The 18,978-nt window shown below is 34.3% G+C and overlaps 4 protein-coding genes across 4 annotated transcripts; 3 read left to right on the forward strand and 1 right to left on the reverse strand.

Moving 5' to 3' along the window:
• LOC106443040 (putative two-component response regulator ARR21) lies at positions 1 to 9,623 on the forward strand. The gene is made up of 9 exons (XM_048768832.1): positions 1 to 2,400; positions 3,177 to 3,356; positions 3,683 to 4,126; positions 4,261 to 4,337; positions 5,539 to 6,681; positions 6,780 to 6,899; positions 7,015 to 7,101; positions 7,213 to 7,260; positions 7,348 to 9,623. The coding sequence occupies exons 1-9, from the start codon at positions 2,277 to 2,279 to the stop codon at positions 7,402 to 7,404; spliced, it is 2,280 nt and encodes a 759-aa protein (XP_048624789.1). The 5' UTR covers positions 1 to 2,276; the 3' UTR covers positions 7,405 to 9,623.
• On the forward strand, positions 9,496 to 11,127 carry LOC106429357 (protein IQ-DOMAIN 24). The gene is made up of 2 exons (XM_048768839.1): positions 9,496 to 9,930; positions 10,370 to 11,127. Exons 1-2 carry the CDS (start codon positions 9,571 to 9,573, stop codon positions 11,042 to 11,044), a joined length of 1,035 nt encoding a protein of 344 aa, XP_048624796.1. The 5' UTR covers positions 9,496 to 9,570; the 3' UTR covers positions 11,045 to 11,127.
• Positions 11,128 to 11,168: 41 nt separating this feature from the next.
• Positions 11,169 to 13,308, reverse strand: LOC106441370 (RHOMBOID-like protein 3). The gene is made up of 5 exons (XM_013883194.3): positions 12,333 to 13,308; positions 12,050 to 12,213; positions 11,810 to 11,973; positions 11,484 to 11,734; positions 11,169 to 11,409 (listed from the first exon to the last, which is right to left on the reverse strand). Exons 1-5 carry the CDS (start codon positions 12,611 to 12,613, stop codon positions 11,295 to 11,297), a joined length of 975 nt encoding a protein of 324 aa, XP_013738648.2. The 5' UTR covers positions 12,614 to 13,308; the 3' UTR covers positions 11,169 to 11,294.
• A 150-nt stretch (positions 13,309 to 13,458) lies between these two features.
• Positions 13,459 to 17,258, forward strand: LOC106429356 (protein BONZAI 2). The gene is made up of 15 exons (XM_048768836.1): positions 13,459 to 13,763; positions 13,859 to 13,906; positions 13,983 to 14,131; positions 14,219 to 14,267; positions 14,344 to 14,577; positions 14,657 to 14,791; positions 14,867 to 14,928; positions 15,015 to 15,117; positions 15,195 to 15,309; positions 15,610 to 15,686; positions 15,766 to 15,903; positions 15,984 to 16,148; positions 16,580 to 16,693; positions 16,768 to 16,864; positions 16,951 to 17,258. Exons 1-15 carry the CDS (start codon positions 13,599 to 13,601, stop codon positions 17,061 to 17,063), a joined length of 1,764 nt encoding a protein of 587 aa, XP_048624793.1. The 5' UTR covers positions 13,459 to 13,598; the 3' UTR covers positions 17,064 to 17,258.
• The last annotated feature ends 1,720 nt before the right edge of the window (positions 17,259 to 18,978 follow it).

The raw sequence follows: 18,978 nt of genomic DNA on the forward strand, positions 1-18,978 counted from the left end.
TATTAGTATTAACCATATTAATTCATTACTTAAGTTTTTTCCTGATTATCAAACCAATGTCAACATACTTTAGTTTTGCCATAACTGGAAACCCATTAACTTTTTACATGCTCATTTCTCTTTCTAATTTCAAACCACTTTTTGTTTTCCTTAATTGATTAACTACAAAGTACTGGAGCCTATTGGAATACATTAACAGTCATTGTCTTGCATGCAACTAACCTTTTCACTTTCTGTTGCATATGTGTTATATTCGATTCTTCATTAATTGTAAGTGTTTCCTTAACGGACACTTTTTCACGTACGTCTATACAAACGGACGATAGTTTTGACAATTAGATGTTAAGAAAAACTGACAAGATTTCAAAAAAAAACTGACAAGATTTTGACTTTTGATTAAAGGCGAAAAGAAGCAGACATCCCTAACAAATATTAAATAATTATTACTAATGTAATATTCTAAACGAAACTTTCATTTTAATAGAACAGAGCAGTAAGTATTTTATACAAGTAAGCAAAAATATAAACTAATAAATAAACTGTATATAATTTTGAAATAAATGGTTAAAAGGTGATAACATTATAAAAAATAAAATAAAATTTATCATAATTTTAAATATTATAAACAAAATATATGATAAGGCCCATTATTTTTCAATTTATTGGTCAAAATTGATTATCTATTTTCTATTATTTTAATCAGTATGATTATTTAATAACGATAAATATAATTTCAAACTAAATTATAAAATATACAAAATTTCTCTAATAATTTATCAAATACATTATAGTAGTTTTAAATTTGATTTTTAAATATGTTAAGATATAAGCGATGATAGCTATAGATGATACGATCACTATTGTTTTATTTATATTTAGTATAGTTTTACTTAATATTATAATGACAAAATTATTGTTAAAATCGTTATATAATATATCAAAACTGTTCACAAATTCTAAATTGACTTTGAATATCAAAATAACGATCTTGTATGATTTATTATTTTTAGAGATCAAGACATTTAAAGTTAAATATAATATTTATAACACATCAACGGATTTGACACACGTAATTCTCATGTTATATGATAATTTTTTTTTCTTTGAGCAAGTTATATGATAAATTATAGTAGCTGAATTTGGTATATATATATATTATATATATATTTCAGTTTAATATTTTTAATACGTTAATCAATTGATTTCTTCATTTGGTAAATACAATTTTGTTTTATAAATCAGAACTGTGATGACAATCAGGCAATTGATTTGTAAATATGAAATTATAAGAGCACCCACAATGATGAGATACTCATTATCATGAATATCCCTAATGAGTACAATATTAAGAGAATTAGTTTCATTCTAATAAAAATTAAATTTTAGACAAAAACTAAGACTAATCAATTATGAAAATGGTAAGCAAGTTCTAACAAAATTTTGTAGAGTCTCTAGCTAAAGAATCAGTCTCTTTTTCTCTCTCTTCTTATTATTTTTTCAATATTTTAATATCTCAGTGGAAAAATCTTATAGCAGATGCCCTAAGACTTTTGGTATGGTACGAGTCAACCTGAGAGTATCACCACGACTGCTTCTTCCACCAGATATCATGAAGCGCTTTAGAGTCATGGTTTCAAAATTCCTCATTTGTATTTCGTAATTCTAATTTGTCAAGTTTCACTCAACAAAAGAAAATAGTTTATCGCTTTCATAGTTTAAGATAATGTAGTTTGGACAGAGAATTTAATTTAAATTACATCACATCTATACTATAGATTAACTTTAATGTCATAATATTTTTTTTTTCATTTGCATTGAAAATAAAATATTATAGTATTTTTCATTTATAGTACAAATCCAAACAAAGATGTAAAAAATCTATTAGAAAATCAAGACTAAATAAGAAGAAAAACAATCACATATATTTAATAGAACAAAAAAGTATATATTGGTAAATAGCATTAATTTTTGCTTCTTTAGTCTAGATTTTATACATAAATTAGCACACGGTATTTCCGCACAATGTTAATTTGTTTTATCTATATTTTCTTAATTTTTCTTATGTAATCATTATAATTGTTTAAAAATATATAAGTTCCTTTGTCTTATTTATTATTATATTTTTTTTTCTGCAATAAACTTACATATGAACCATACAAGACTGCCAAGTGTTGTATTTGCGTGACTACTTTGTGCCTTTAAATATTGAGCTTTCTGCAGCCTAAGTTTATACAGACTTGAGAAACACAAAAAATAGATATACAAAGACTAGCAAAATGGCTTTTGCCCAATCTTTCGACAACCAAAGCTCTGATTTAAGAATCAATGTTATGGTCGTGGACGATGATCCTGTTTTCCTAGGAGTTGTGTCACGCATGCTCGAAAAATTCAAATATAGAGGTAATTAAGATCTTATTCTCAAATACAACATGTATAGATAATTTTGTTAATATTTGAACAGGATAAACCTATTAGCTAACTTCAAATATCTTCCTGATTTCGTTGAGATTTAGAAAAAAAAACTTCAAATATCGTAATTTTTAGCCCTTTGAAAAGTTATATTTTAGTGGAATTCAACAATTGTATTTCTAAATCATCAGGATCTGAACTCCAATTATATGCACACGTCTAAAATTTCAATTGAGTTATTCTTAATTACTTTGATGATTTTTTTAAACCAATAGTTTGGTTAATACAAAAGTTTCAACCAATTTAATATGTACGGTTTTAAAAAATATCAATAATTGATTTATAAGATAGTAACTTTTTGTCTGAATGAAAAAATGACATGATCGTGTGTACGTACGATATGTTTTTTGTTCGAAGTTTAAAATTAATTTACGTTCTTCAAATCGCCCTTTCTTATAATGTAATCAACCTGTTAGTCTTTTAAAATGTATATCCATGACAATTTAAATGTTGTTATTTTAAAGAATATGTTTAGTTGATGCTATGAACATTCTAAAATTTTGTGAAATGTTTCATATAAAGTGAAAAATATATATGTATATACATGTATATATATATATCTGTGTGTTTATATAATTAGACCTCCATTTTGCTCAGTTTCTTCGTTTTTAAAAGGTTAAGACATGCAAGTAAAAGTATATAGTCTCTCGTACTTGCAATATTTTCACATTTACATTCGAAATTCATTTTTGGTTAAATGGTTTTAGATCCGTCGTTTAAGGAGATCTCGGTTATAGCTGTAAAAGACCCGATCGAAGCATTGTCTACTCTTAAAACCCAAAGACACAATATCGATCTTATAGTCACAGATTATTACATGCCTCACATGAACGGTCTACAACTCAAAAAGCAAATCACTCGAGAATTTGGCAATATACCGGTTATAGGTAAGTTTTTTTTACTACTTACATAAAATTACAATACAATAAGGGTGTAACTGGTAAACAAGTATGAAATTTGTGGAATTTAAAATAAATGGAATGATAGGAATTAAATACAGCAAAAAATGGAATGAAATTCATTCCATTCATTTATGATCAAATTTGTTATGAAATGATTCTCTTTATATTTTCTCTATCTATTTTTGGAATTGATGGAATATACCATTCCACATCATTCCATTCTAAAAATCTACAATCCAGTTGCAGCCTAATTGTTTCTGCTATAACTAAGCTATAACTATTTTTTCTTTACATTTTCTTAAACATGAAAGTTATGTCATCGGACAGCAACATAGAACATGAGAGTTTGGCTTGTGGAGCGAAGTGTTTTCTTCCAAAACCCATCAGACCAACTGACATACCCCAGATCTACCAGGTTGCTTTAACTTATAAGAGGAATGATAAGTCCATATTATGGACCGAGCACAACTACAGGGACACAGATGTTAGCATCCCTCAGCAAATCCAGTTACATACTGAACAAGCTAATGTCTTGAAGACCAATAATAAGAGGTTCTCGCCTATATCGGATTCAAGACCCGTGAACAGTTCAAATGGAAGTTATGTTAGTACAGACGGTTCAGGAGAAAACCGAAAAAGAAAATCAAACGGTGGTTCTGGTGATGATTCGCGGCCCTTGAAGAAGCCTAAGATAAAGTGGACCGACTGTCTTCATGACCTTTTCCTACAAGCTATCCGATATATCGGTCTTGACAGTAAGTGTTTTAATTATTTGTAGATATATAATACATGATATGGAGTACATCATTTCTTACATTTTCAAGTTTATGTAGATATATACACTGACTAATATGTTTATATTTGTTTACTTAACTTGAATCTTCCAAAGAGGCTGTGCCAAAGAAAATCTTAGAGTACATGAACCTACCGTACTTGACAAGAGAGAACATAGCCAGCCATTTACAGGTTTGATCATATCCCTTTTCAAAAATGTTTTCGGATAATATGTTCTAAACGGGAATTTTCTTTTAAATTAAAAAACAACAATATATGTCAGTCGAATGAAAAGACTTTATGTCTCAATTTGAGATAGTTAGAACTTTTTGTCCGATTCACTTTTTTTTTTTACTCAAATTGAAGTTTTCATTAAAAGGCATTGAAGCCCAACACACACAATACAAAGCCAAGAACACGGCTCAAAAAAACGCAAATAACAACACAACTAACAATTCGGGCCCAAGGCCCACCTCGTACCCGAACAACCCGAAAAGACCCCGCCGCCGCGCGGACACACGCTACGGCTCAGACGACGACTCTCTTCGGAACTTCACCAGATCAACCAACCGTCGATTCACCGGGGAGAATCGGAAACCGCTCCATCCACCCATCACCACCGCAAACGCCTTCCACACCGGTGGCAACTAAACTCGGAGAGCGTCAATCGAAAATTCGAGATCTCATCCGACGCCGTTCAAACCCATCACCGAGAAAGAAGCATCGCGCGACCCAACACACATAACCGAGGTCGAGCTTCGATCACCCTCATGCGGGATCTCCACCCACCCAAACAAACCAGAACCTTAAAACTAAGAGAAAGAGAGAACAAACCCTAAAAAAGAAACCTAGGGACCAAACGGCGAGGTCAGCGGAACGCTTTCACCCCCCGAGATCTAGACCGACGACGATAGAGCTACGGTAGCCTCTACCACGCGGGGACAGGAGCCGGCGTTGACGGAGCTGAAGGAGCCTCCGCCTCCCGGAGACAAAACCAAATAACCGAACGTGAAACTTCACCGCGCCTTCCTCACCCTGACCGCGCCCTTGCGCCAGAGACCGAACCGCCATGGACGGCCATTTCCAGAGCTCAAGCAAGGCGGCTAGAAAAGGAGACGAAACCGAAGCTAGAAACGACAGCTTTACTGGTGGCTGGAGGGCTCCGGTGACGGCACGCGCGCTCACGCGCCGCCAGTCACCGAACCCAATTACAGATCTGCTTTCTCTCTCTTAAACTCTCTCTTCAACTTTTATTATCCCCTGACGCGGTGGGCATTGTCCGATTCACTTAACTTGTGATTATTTATTTTACCATTTTATGTTAAATAATAAATACTGTAAATTGTGCGTATCATTTCTCTTTTTAATTAACTCAGAATTGTTTGCTACGCAGAAATATCGAATATTCTTAAGGAAAGTTGCTGAACAAGGTTTTTCATGTTCGAGAATGTTGCCGACTAAAGGCATAGACTCGATATTTCTGCAGGCTCACCTCAGAGATCCGTGCTACAACAACTACGCATCATCATCTTCTTCTTTGTACGACACAACTATTAACAATAGATCATTCTATTCCAAACCCATACAAAGTTATGGACAGTCTAGACTCTTGTCCAACACAGCTGAGCCCGTCCGCTTCAACCAGATGCCTTACAACTACATGAACCGGTCATCCACCTATGAGCCGCGAGGTATTGGATCAAACTTAACCATTCCCACCATAAGCAACCTCAGTTTCCCAATCCAACCATCTCAAAACGAAGGAAGAAGAAGCCTTTTCGAACCAACCGTGATGGCGAACAAAACTGTCCAAACATCTCAAGCTATGGGGTTTGGACAACATGGACTGTCGGCTATTAATGGTAATAGTTTCAACAATAACATGGTGAGCAGCTATGGAAGATTGACTCCTACTCAACCAGGAATGATGAGCTATGAAAATTTAACTCCTAGTCAACCAGGAGTGAGAAGCTATGTAAATTCAACTTTTGATCAGCCAGGAATGAACAACCATGGAAGTTTGACTCCTGACCAACAGGGAATGCGCAGCTACAGAAGTTTAACTTCTAATCAACTAGGAGTGAACATGAATGGAAGTTTTTCTCAAACTCCTAATCAACCAGGAATGAGTAGCTATGGAATTTCAACTTCTAATCAACCAAGAATGAACAACCATGGAAGTTTGACTCTTGACCAACAGGTAATGAGTAGCAACGGAAGTTTAACTTCTAATCAACTAGGAATGAGCAGCCATGGAAGTTTATATCCAAATCAACCAGGTCTGAACAGTTATGGAAGTGTAACTTATAATGCAAGAGTAAACATCCATGAAAGTTTAACACCTAATCAACCAGGACCTAGCAACTTCTCGTATGGGATGCAAATGTTCTTAAACAACGAGAACACTACATATAAGCCTCAGGCACATGACAATGCAACTACACAGCCAAATCTTGAAATTCCTACACTGGAGAATCTCAGCTTGTGTGATGAGCTTCTGTGCGAGATAAGTAACTTCCAGATCGACCACAACAAGGTATATATCATCATCACTACCCTAATATTTCAAGAATGTACATATACGTGCATTATATATATGTTGTGAGACTTTTTTTTTGTCAATGTAACGAGCAGCAACAAGAAGAAGCAGTTTCTACCAACAAATTTGAGCTCCCTGCAAATTTTGAGACTGAACTGAATCAGTTTTTTTCTCTTGAGGAAAATGGTGACGGGAACTTTGTGAACATAAATCAGGTATATACATATTATTTTAGAAATTACAAGATTGAATATGAATCAACGTCCTATCAAAGATTATATATGGTCAAAGAATGTCTTGCTGACTTATATATTTGACTTTTTTCTGAAGGGACGTTCTGATGGAGAAACATCAAACATTGTTGCTGCCCCGGAGACGAATTATCCAGTTTTCAACATGAACCCTAATCATGAGCAGGTACTCTAATATGTATCATTCTAAATATATTTCCATAAATCTATGATGCTATATATATCAAATCATTTTTTTCATTTAAATATACTCTGAAACTTCGAATCTATTTGCTAGGAACAAGGTGTTCCAGGATTTGTCGATTGGTCGTCACTGGATCCGAAGGTACGTAAGGTTAAATTATTTGTCTATAATTTGAAGTTTTTAAGTCATGAAATATTTTTGATTAAACTTTTTCTTATACATATATAGGATTTTGCTAATGAGTACGATTTCGTGGACTCGCTGTTAACCAATGACATGAATTAGCAAAGGTTTCGATCCAAGATGGTCTCAAAGCGAGGTGGAGAAATAAAACCAGCAATGCATAGTAGGTTCTAAGCAAATATATGTAAAAGAATGAGAATATTATAGAAGTATGGCTTTCGTTATCTATTATTATATTTCTAAGTGGTGGATATTTTGATATGTCTGAGAACTTTCAATTCATATAGTAATTATATTGTTAGAGATCTTATGTGTTTATCTTATAAAATATTATATATATATATATAACTATTTTAAGTTGAATATTCCCTTCCGCTCTCGAAATCAATTTATTTCCTATCTTTCGGTTCCAAATTCCAATAGATATATAACGCTTTATAATCAACATATGATATATTCATGATCATAAAACTAGGTTCTGAATAGATTAAGTTTTCTATTGGTTTCTATTGTAGCTTTAAGTTCTTAAAAATAAACATTGTATCTTAATTAAGTTTTTTAATTTCTAAAAAGACAAAAACATGTTTTTACTAAACTATTTCAGTGGAAATCTAAGACTTTCATAGTTTACGATCTTTCCAAAAAAAAATTATTTAAAATTAATTTTCCCACAAATTACCAATATATTTTGGTAAAATCAGTTGATGATATTTTGACTATATAGGCTTTAAAATCTTCGAGAAAAGCAATATATCTTATGCCCATTAAAAAACTTTAAATTCTTTAGAAGTATCATAAAGAGATATAATTACTAATTTAAATATTTTATAAGATTTTATACTAAAGAGATATAATTACTTATTTAAATATTTTATAAGATTTTATACTAAAGAGATATAATTACTAATTTAAATATTTTATAAGATTTTATACTAAAGAAACACATTTAAATTTGGTTTTAAATTTTGTATTAATTATTTTTAAAATGGTGACGTAGCCCTAGGAGATTTTTTTAATCGTTTTTAGGCATGCCTCAGGTCTAGATGTCTACTGACGTATTCCCCCATTAAGAAAAAAAAAAGATTTGTCATTACAATTATTTTAGAATCATTCCTCTAACTATTCTTCGTTTGTTTCTTGGACCAGCGAATTGCAAATTTTCTTAGGTCTTTATTCTTTTCTACATACAAGAAACTTAAAATTTAATATTCTTTTTGAGGGTGCGATCATATCCGCACTAATGCACCAGATCCCATCAGAACTCCGCAGTTAAAAAAAAAGTGTTTCAAAAAAAAAAAAAAATTAATATTCTTTTTGATATCTTTTACTGTAATAGTAAAGAAAAAAAACAAATCTCTAGGTATATTACAATGATGGGATGATGATGAAGTTCTATTTGTTGAAACTTCCCCTGTTTTCAACATTATTACTATTTATTATGGGAATGTATTTTCTATAACTGGCATCATTATAGATTGCTTTTATCACAGTCGTGGCATGTCACATATGAAACTTCAGGAGACACTCCGTTCAAATTAAAAATTCTGAAATTAAAATTTTAAGAATATGTTATTAAAAATTTACATTGAAAAAATATTAAGACCTTAATATTTTAATTTTAGAATTTACATTATTTTTTTTTAAATAATTATAATTACTAAACTATTAAAAACTTCTAATTGAAAAATTTGTGATTAATAGTGTAAATTTTTTTGTTACATAAAATATACAAATATTAATAAAATCATATGAATAGAAGATTTTAATTAAAAATATTTATATTAAAATATACTAAATATCTGTATCAAGTATCATTTGAATTTAATTATATAACATATATACAAATAAAATTATTGTTTTGATTTATGTAACAATAAAAATTTATTGTAAATAAACAATAATGATTGTTTTGATTTATGTTCTTACTCAGTTATATGCATAATAGTTACTCGATTCTTAATTATTTAATATATTTAATATTTTATAATATGTGAAAAACACAATATCTAAAAGACAGATCTTAACCTAGTTTAATATATATTATGATATTTAAAATATTTTGTTTGATGTCCAAAAGAAAAAATGTCAAAAAAAAATATTTTGTTTTATTTTTGTATGGAGCCTCCAAAGAAAAAGAATATATGGAGCCTCCCACTTGTCTCTGCTTCTTTTTAAATACTTGTCCGAAAGAAAAAAAATCCTCAACCGGAGAAAATTCCGACAAAAGTTTAGCAAAAGCAACGGTGATTCTCCGGCGATGAAGTAACTATGGGTTTCTTCAGACGTCTTTTCGGGAGCAAGAAGCAGGAGAAAACAACACATACGAAGAACAAGAGTAAAAAATGGAGCTTCACCACCAGATCCTCGAAACCGGCGTCGTCTTCTCATCCAAGCAAGAGACGCACCGATGAAGAAATCTTGGACGTCGACAAGCATGCGATAGCCGTCGCAGCTGCCACCGCCGCGGTGGCTGAGGCGGCACTAGCGGCTGCTCATGCGGCGGCGGAGGTCGTGAGACTCACCGGAAGAGGCGGCGGTTCGGTTACTCAAGCTAATCGGAATAACCGCCGGTTGGCTCAAGAGTTTGTAGCGGCGGTCAAGATTCAATCATCCTTCCGTGGCTACTTGGTTAGTGAATTCCCTGAATTATTCTTAAAATTAAACAATTTTCAAAATTTAAATCTTTAATTTTATTAAAAATCCTCGAAAAAACTTTGAACTAAAGTGTGGAATAGCTGTCTGATGTTGATATTTCTACTTAATCCCAAATTTAAATAATTACTGAAAAATCATAAAGATAACTCAATTTTGTATTTTTTCTATTGGTCCCGGAAAATACTAGGAAGAGACAAATGAATATGAAACTTGTAACGATCCTATACGCTCTACCGACACTATTTAGTGGTCTTCGTAAGAAATATTTTATTAAATAGTTTGTTTTCTTTAAAATTATAATTAATTTGAATTAGGTGGGTCAGTTTGTAACCATTTAGAAGAAATGTAATTGATTTCCGAGAAACAACTTTGTAGTTTTTGTTTTTGTATAATATAAACTTTTTTAATCTAGGCGAGGAGGGCGTTGAGAGCATTGAAGGCGTTAGTGAAGCTCCAAGCGTTAGTGAAAGGACACATAGTGAGGAAACAAACAGCTGACATGCTACGTCGGATGCAAACCCTTGTCAGACTCCAAGCTCGAGCGAGAGCATCTCGCTCTTCTCACGTTCCTCCCTCTCCACACTCTCTCCACGCACGATGCGTTTCAGAGGCTGAATACAGCAAAGTCATTGCCATGGACCACCACCGTTCTCTATGGAACGCACCGCAGTACAGTGAAGACAACGACAAGATCCTAGAAGTCGACACTTGGAAGCCTCACTTCGCCTCCTACTACCACAAGGAGTCGTCACCAAGTAAAAGAGGATCTCTTCCCACAAGTCCACAAGTAAGGTCAAGACCAGGAAGCAGCAGTGGCGGCGGTTCCAGGAGAAGAACGCCGTTCACGCCAACGAGAAGCGAGTACGAGTACTACTCTGGGTATTACCCTAACTACATGGCTAACACTGAGTCTTACAGAGCAAAAGTCAGGTCACAAAGTGCACCGAGACAGAGGCTTCACGAGTTGTCTTCAGAGAGTGGCGGCTACAAGAGGTCAGTTCAGGGACAGTATTACTACTACACAGCTGCTGCAGAACGATCGTTTGATCAGCGTTCATATCTCAGTTCTGATCCTAATTTGTTTTAGTAGTTGAAGGAATGTGTAAATCAGATACCGACACGCAAGTACAGACAGTGATCAATCTCTGTTATGTAATTTTCTTTTGACTAGATCCTACGGTACCAACAGGCTATAGGGGTCCACATTTGTCTGGTTAAAGAAACTTCAATAATTTGTAGTCATGTCAAGTCACAAATTCGAGAAATGAAGGACAGCCACACACACACACAAGCAATCACACTAAGCATTTACAAAGTAAACAATGTTTGCTTATTTATCAAACGTCTTCACAACTCCATTTTGAAGTGGGGATACAGCGTAGGTAGCGACACCAGCGGCAGTGATCATTACCGTCTTTTCCTCGGAATAGCATCACCAGCGTCACCACAAACCTGCCAGAAACATTGTGGGGAAGTTAACATTGAAATTACAAGAGTGATTGATTCTAGAAGAATGTAAACTTTACCCGGCGATCAACAAAGCTAGAGAAATGAGCCTCAATATGTATTGGTAAGGCTTGTACTTAGACGTCAGACGTCTGCCTTGTGGAATATGCTCTCTAGCTAACCACTTGAACTGAGGACGAGCCAGCAGAACAAAACCGAGGAGAAACCCAACTACAAACCCACCCAGATGACCCATATTATCAACGTGAGGTAGTATCCCAAGGGCCAAGTTTATCACAATGACAAACAAAAGCGTCAAGAGTGCTGCAACCTGTAACAAAAAAAAAGGTTAATTAAACTATTTGAAAATTTCAAAAGGTTTCTTAGTATTGAGAGATTAATTAACCTTGTTAGAGTAGATAGTCCAGTTGGTAAGAATCTCGGAAAGCATTGAGCCAAGAAGTCCAAAGAGAGCACCAGAAGCTCCAACAGAGACACCATTTCTGATAAAGAGAGAAGACAATACGCTTCCTCCTACTCCTGATACTACGTATATAACTCCAATCCTAACTGCAAACTCAAAACCAAAAAATTTTCAACTTTTTCTATAAATTTACGTTACTTGATGATGACTATAACGACATACCGAAACCAAACTGCTGCTCCAGGCGAATACCGACGAAGAGGAGACTGATCATATTAGCCACAAGATGAATAACACCGGCGTGTAACCATATACATGTAAAGAGACGCCAAGCTTCATGCTCCTCCACGACTCTGCACCACTCAACTGATCCTAACTTCACCAATCTTCAAGTACCAAACCAAAAACATAAATGACACAATTCACAAACCGCAGTCGTATTACATTACTAAGTAACGCAATTCACAAAACGCAGTCGTATTACATTACAAAGTAACGTACGTACGTGCGTGAAGATGGACCGAAGAGAGGATTGTTCCGGAGAGGCTCGAACGAGAGTCTCCCGAGGAACGTGGCGACGCAGTGGTGGTTGGGAGAATGATGAGACTCTGAATGCTTGGGGCAGTTGTTGATGAACATCGCGATGATGAAGAGTGTCACGTTGGTTACGACGAACAATGGAACCAGCCACGACGACGGCGGCGTACTAGGCGGCGGTCCGATTATGCTCCGGTCACCGTCGTCGCTTCCGATCTCTCGGTTCTCCGGGTCTTCTCCTACGGCCATTGATGATCTCTCTCTCTCGCCTTCACTCTGTAACTCAAGGCGGTAAAAACGGTTACAACTTTATTTGAGTTGAGAGTGGGTTTATATTAACCAATTGTAACATTACACGTGTATACGTTGTAGTCGTTGGATGGGACGCGCGTATTTTCGAATGAGAAGCGAAAAGTATTACGACCCGTTAGTTGGATATATCCGGCCCATTTAAATCTAAACTAAGACCCATTAAGGCCTTCACACTCTTTTGAAACAAACAATTGGGTCTTCTTGTCTGCAATCATCTCAGGTATTTTCCTTTTCGATTATTTTATTTTGAATTAAAAAGTTTATGTAATTATTCTTTTGAGAAAGGTTTGTTTACCTTTCTGGTGGCGAAATGTTGTAATTGGTCATTACGTAAAATTCCATGTCTTATTATTCACGTTAGATGCGTTTTTTTTTCTTTCTTAAATTCCAGTCACACCGCATTATAAGAATAATAGCTTATCGTAATATAAATTTCATATTCCCCAATTAACAAAATAATTTTTTAAAATTCGGCTTTTTATACCGATAATAAACTGTGACCACTCTTCGATGTGTCAAAATCTCCTTGGACCAAATAAATCACTACCTCACTTCTGTAGTAACTATCTTCACGTGACTAACGCTACAGTCAAATTTAATACCTCTCGAGTTTTTTTTTTTTTTTTTTTTATAGTATCTTTTTGCATTTAATTTCTGTAATTATCAATTAGTCCCTAATTTCGCAATAATAGTTGGCTGTAATTGTCCATGATAATAATTGTTGATGACAAAATTAAAAAAAAAAGAATAAAAATTGGCAGTAAGTAAATGAATGGAGTCAAAGACTTCAGACAGATCGTCGACTTGGAAAAACACAGTGGGTCCCCCACTCTCTTCCCTCTTCTTCCTCCTCAAATCTCTCTCCTTGAGAACTCGCTGTTTAATGATTGTCTCTGTTGTTCTTCGATCCATCTTCTAAGACATGGGAAGCTGCTGGTCCGATGGTAGTGGTCGCGGTGGTGGAATGGTCGGTGTCGGCGGGAACACTTCCTCCTCCGCCGCCGCCGCCGCCTACGCTAGTCCAAACGACGCCGTTGACTACTACCTCAAGTCTCGAGGCTTCAACGGCCTCTTCTCTCAGATCGAGGTCTCTCTCCTTCAAATCTTCTTACTTCCTTTTAGACCAAAGATTTGAGTTTCTTCCTCACCTTCATGTTTTGTCTTCTTCTTCTTCCTTCGCAGCTATCGTTCTCCGCTTCAAACTTGCGAGACATGGACGTGACTTCAAAGGTTCGTGCTTTTGTAATAATATGTCTTAAAAAGAACTTTCTTTTAATCTTATTTATACTTGTGTTGTGGTGTGCAGAGCGATGCAATGGTGGTTGTTTACACAAAAGGAAGAGACGGAACACTCGCAGAATCGTTCCGTAGCGAAGTCGTGTTGAACTCTTTGAATCCTAAATGGATTAAGAAGTTTAATATTCGTTATCAGTTCGAGGTTGTGCAGACTTTGCTGTAAGTTAACTCTGCCTTATGTTAGAGGAAATCAAATGAAGTAAAAGTAAAGTTTCTCACTTTATGACCTTTTAATCTTCTCCACAGGTTTCGTATTTACGATATTGACACTCAGTTTCAAAACTCAAAGGAGGAGGTACTGTGTACAATCTCTTTGTATGCTCAAAGTGTTTACATTATATGATTTTGTTAATTTTTTTTTTAATTTTCAGATGCTTAAGCTAGACGAGCAGCAGTTTCTCGGTGAGGCAACGTGTACATTTTCTGAGGTTATCACCAAATCAAATAGGACGATTGCTTTGGAACTCACGCGTAAAGAAGGGACTCAGCCACAGAACCATGGGAAGCTTATAGTCCATGCTGAGGAGTCTCTAGCTTCCAAGACCACTACAGAGATTTTTTTTAGGTGCTTGAATTTGGAATCAATGGATCATTTCTCCAAAAGTGTAAGCTATTGTGTTATTACCATTCTACCAGGATTTACTTTCAGACATGTGTATATATAACTTGAGTTCTCTTTCTCAGGATCCGTTTCTGGTTATATCTAAGATTGTGGAGCATGGGAGTCCAATCCCGGTTTCTAAAACCGAAGTCTTGAAGAATGAATCCAATCCTGTTTGGAAACCAGTCTCTCTAAGTGTTCAACAAGTTGGGAGTAAGGTAACAAGAGAGATCTTAGTTTCCCTGCTTGAGGAGGAAGGTGTAGTAACAGTTCTCTTATGTAATAATTTTCAGGACACCCCACTGGTAATAGAGTGCTTAGACTTCAATGGAAACGGCAACCACAACCTTATCGGGTAACCAACAAACTCTACATTGCTTCCATTCTAGTTTAGGATATGAGGATGAGAGATGATTATTGTTTGTTGTTGGATTTTGCCAGAAAAGTTCAGAAGTCACTTGCAGACTTAGAAAAGCTTCATTTGAGTGGCCAAGGAATCAATTTGTTCTTACCTACTGGTGTTGGACATAAACATGAGGACAGGGTAGGGATGTTTAGCAATAAATGGTTGAATACGATTCTTAATTGCTAGAAACCTGATACCGTTTGCCATTGTTTCAGGCGTTAAAAAGTCAGCTTTTCGTGGACAAGTTTACTGAAACTGTTCAGCATACGTTCCTAGAATACTTGGCTTCTGGATTTGAACTAAACTTCATGGTGGCAATTGATTTTACAGGTATGAATTTATGCCGTGGTGAAAGGATATGATAGGACTGCGGTTTCGGATAGTTTGGGTAGTTCGGTTTGGTATTTGGGTAGTTCGGAATTTTGGTTAATTCAGTTAGTTTGGTTCCAAACTTGGTTAAATTTTATTTTAACTAACCGATTGCCGAACCGAAAACCGGATTTTTATTATAAACCTGCTGAACTGAACCAAACTAACCGAAAATTTTGGTTTGGTTCGGTTCAAGACTCTCTGCCTCTAATCTAATGCATTTCCTTTGAACTGATCCAATTGTCTCTCATCTTTCATTAGCTTCAAATGGAAATCCTCGCCTCCCAGATTCCTTGCATTACATTGACCCCACAGGACGATTAAATGCCTACCAGAGAGTAAGAACTCAAACTTTGGTTATTACTTAACTTTTCTGGCAGAAGCGTTGACTGTGTGTGATCCTTTCTTTGTATTCAGGCAATAGTGGAAGTTGGAGAAGTGTTGCAGTTCTATGACACTGACAAACGCTTTCCAGCATGGGGCTTTGGAGCTCGTCCTATAGACATCCCAGTTTCACATTGCTTTAACCTAAACGGAAGCAGTACTTACTGTGAGGTCTGTCAACAAAATCTGAACCAACATTCCTCAAGTTAAACAACATGAAACTATCCTTATCCCATTTTTGTTTTCCTCAGGTTGATGGGATCCAAGGTATCATGAATGCATACAATGGTGCTCTCTTCAACGTCTCTTTTGCTGGGCCTACTCTCTTTGGTCCTGTGATCAACGCTGCTGCAACAATAGCAAGCGAATCACTCGCTCAAAATGCAAAGAGATATTACGTCTTGTTGATAATCACTGTGAGTTTATGTCCTTGTGTTATGTGTTTTCATGGTTCAAAACATCGGTCTAGGCACGATAGCTTGGTGCTAGCCGAAATGATTTTTTAAAAATCCGATTTATACAACTCAAATTGATTTAAACCGTTATACATCAGTTAAAATCGGTTTAAATCGATATAGATTAGTCTAAATCTGTTAAATTAAACTATAATATTAGTAAAAATTGGTCTAGATGGTGCATTTGCGTCCTATCTAGTAGGCATGTTGGACCTAAAAACAAAACAATTTTTCTACAACGATTTTTTAAAAATCAGTCTCAGCGCTAAAAAAGTCGGTCTAGACGCCTTCCTAATCAATAATCTTTATATAAAGCGCATACTTATCACTAGGATTTCTTGAACATGGTTAAAAAGACAGTGGAAACTAAACTTGCCTGTTTCTTTTTTTAGGATGGAGTAATAACAGATCTGCAAGAAACGAAAGACGCATTGGTCAGTGCATCAGATCTGCCATTATCAATCCTCATCGTTGGAGTAGGAGGAGCTGACTATAAAGAAATGGAGGTTTGTAACAAGAATTTTCAACACTACAGAGTTTGTGGGTTTTCCATTGGATTCTTACACTCGTTGTTGTTTAGGTACTAGATGGAGACAAAGGAGAGAGACTAGAAAGCTCGAGCGGTCGTGTAGCATCACGTGATATCGTCCAGTTCGTTGCATTACGAGACATGCAATGTGAGTCTTGATATGTTTGGCTCAAGAAAAACATTGAGCGTTTTTGGTTAGGTGATGATTTTGTGTGTGTGTGTGTTTATGTGTAGATGGAGAGGTCTCAGTGGTGGAAGCGTTACTAGCGGAATTGCCTTCACAGTTTTTAACGTACATGAGAAACCGTAATATCACTCCCACAAGTATTACCACCTCCGCTTCTTGATGCATTGTCAACACTCTGTACATACATTCAGCTCTAAACGCTGTCGTTTTGGTTTTCTATTTTATATTATCTGGAATTTTTCCTTTTCCAGTATGCAACGTCAAGTTTTACTTCAGTCTTTGATTTGTTTCTTGTTTCTTTTTCTTTTCTTCTAAAAAATATTATTTTTATTTAATATTATTTGCTAATTTACAAGTTGATTTGGGCATACTGAAAATCATGTAGTATTGTTCAACGGTCAACAAATTAAGTTGTTGACTTTCTTATTTTAGGTGCTGACTTTTCTTCCTAAGCCGTAACTTTAAACGTGATCGTTGATTTTATATTTAGTACTTTACCGCATTTGTCGCTGAAAATTATGAACTTTGAAAAATAAATGGAACTAGGGCAACATATTAAACACACCTTCTTATAAATGATCAAATGTGTATATACCTTAAGTTTAAGTACGTGACAACCTTCTCAAACTCATTTTCTCTATTAGCATATTCGCAAAAAAATATGTTGATTCGTTTTCTTTCTACTTTCTAGTCAACATAACCAAAAACACCTACCCATGTTTATTTCCTGTTATAAGTGTTTCCCCATCAAATTCATATTCATTGACATCTTGAAGATACTCCTCTTTTTTTCAATTGACTTTCTTATGTACAATGTTATCTTTCGTCGTAATCTTATTACAATGTCTTTGTTTATAGCCGAGCAAATGTTAGTTAATTTGATTGTACCCAAAACATGTTAGCTAACTTTAATAATACTTAAACTAGGTGATAATCCGCGTCCTGCGCGGAATAAGTGATTAAAAGAGATTATTACTTTTAATCTATAAATATTATAAAGTAAAAAGATATAGTCACAAATATTAGATACAATAAAATATTGAACGAAATTATGCAGATTTATATAATGTAACTTTTTTTCCCAAAAAACTTGTGTAACTGGTTAGGTATAATTGAAGTATATTATATGGAAATAAATCTTTAAGCGTAAGAAAAAAATTAAATATTTTTATTATGAATTTAAGATAAAACAACACATAGTAATATAATTATTACTTTCATAATAAAATTATGATTAAAATATGAAATGAAACATATAATAATAAAATATGAAAGCAACAAATAAAAAACTGATAAAACTACAACTGATGTGAATAATATCTTTAGAACTCTAGGTTTGCAATCCTAGAAAGATAAATAACAAAGAACTCAAGACTACATATTTATATACGTAAAGTGATGTGTTAATCTTCTGAAATCAATCTCACCCTAATTATATAAAATATTCACTAATTATTATCACAAAACTTGATCTCCAATCCCCTTTAAAAGCTTGCCTTAACACACGATATAATAAATCAAAGAAGATCAAATTAGGTAAATACTATCATAGACAAATGATGTAATCAATTCCCTTTCTTTTTAAAGACTTGTAATGATATCACCTTCGATTTCGGGATGATATTTAAACAACAAAATCATGTGATTTAATTCTTAAAATCTGGATACATAATCTAACTTTCTTTATATACAACCGTAATTGCAGATAACCGTAATTGCATATGAATACTTAATGATTATAAAAAAAACAATCAATTAAAATTAGGAATCGATGTGTAATTTAATTTGTCCAATCAGAATAATATAACTTTCTTTATATACAACCGTAATTACCGATAAATACTTAATGACTTTAAAAAGACAATCACTGAAAATTTTGAATTGATATCTAATTTAATTTGTCCAAGCAGAAAATGAAATTTTCAAATTCAACATAATAACATACGTAGCTAGCTAACCAGTCAAGCTTAATACATTTTTTTTATATATTCAATATAACTATACCTATAATGAGTTTATATATGTGAGGCTGATATAAAAAAAAATTAAAATATGACCATTAGACAATACAGACT

The sequence above is a fragment of the Brassica napus genome, chromosome A3, assembly GCF_020379485.1.
Source record: "Brassica napus cultivar Da-Ae chromosome A3, Da-Ae, whole genome shotgun sequence".
NCBI lineage: Eukaryota > Viridiplantae > Streptophyta > Magnoliopsida > Brassicales > Brassicaceae > Brassica > Brassica napus.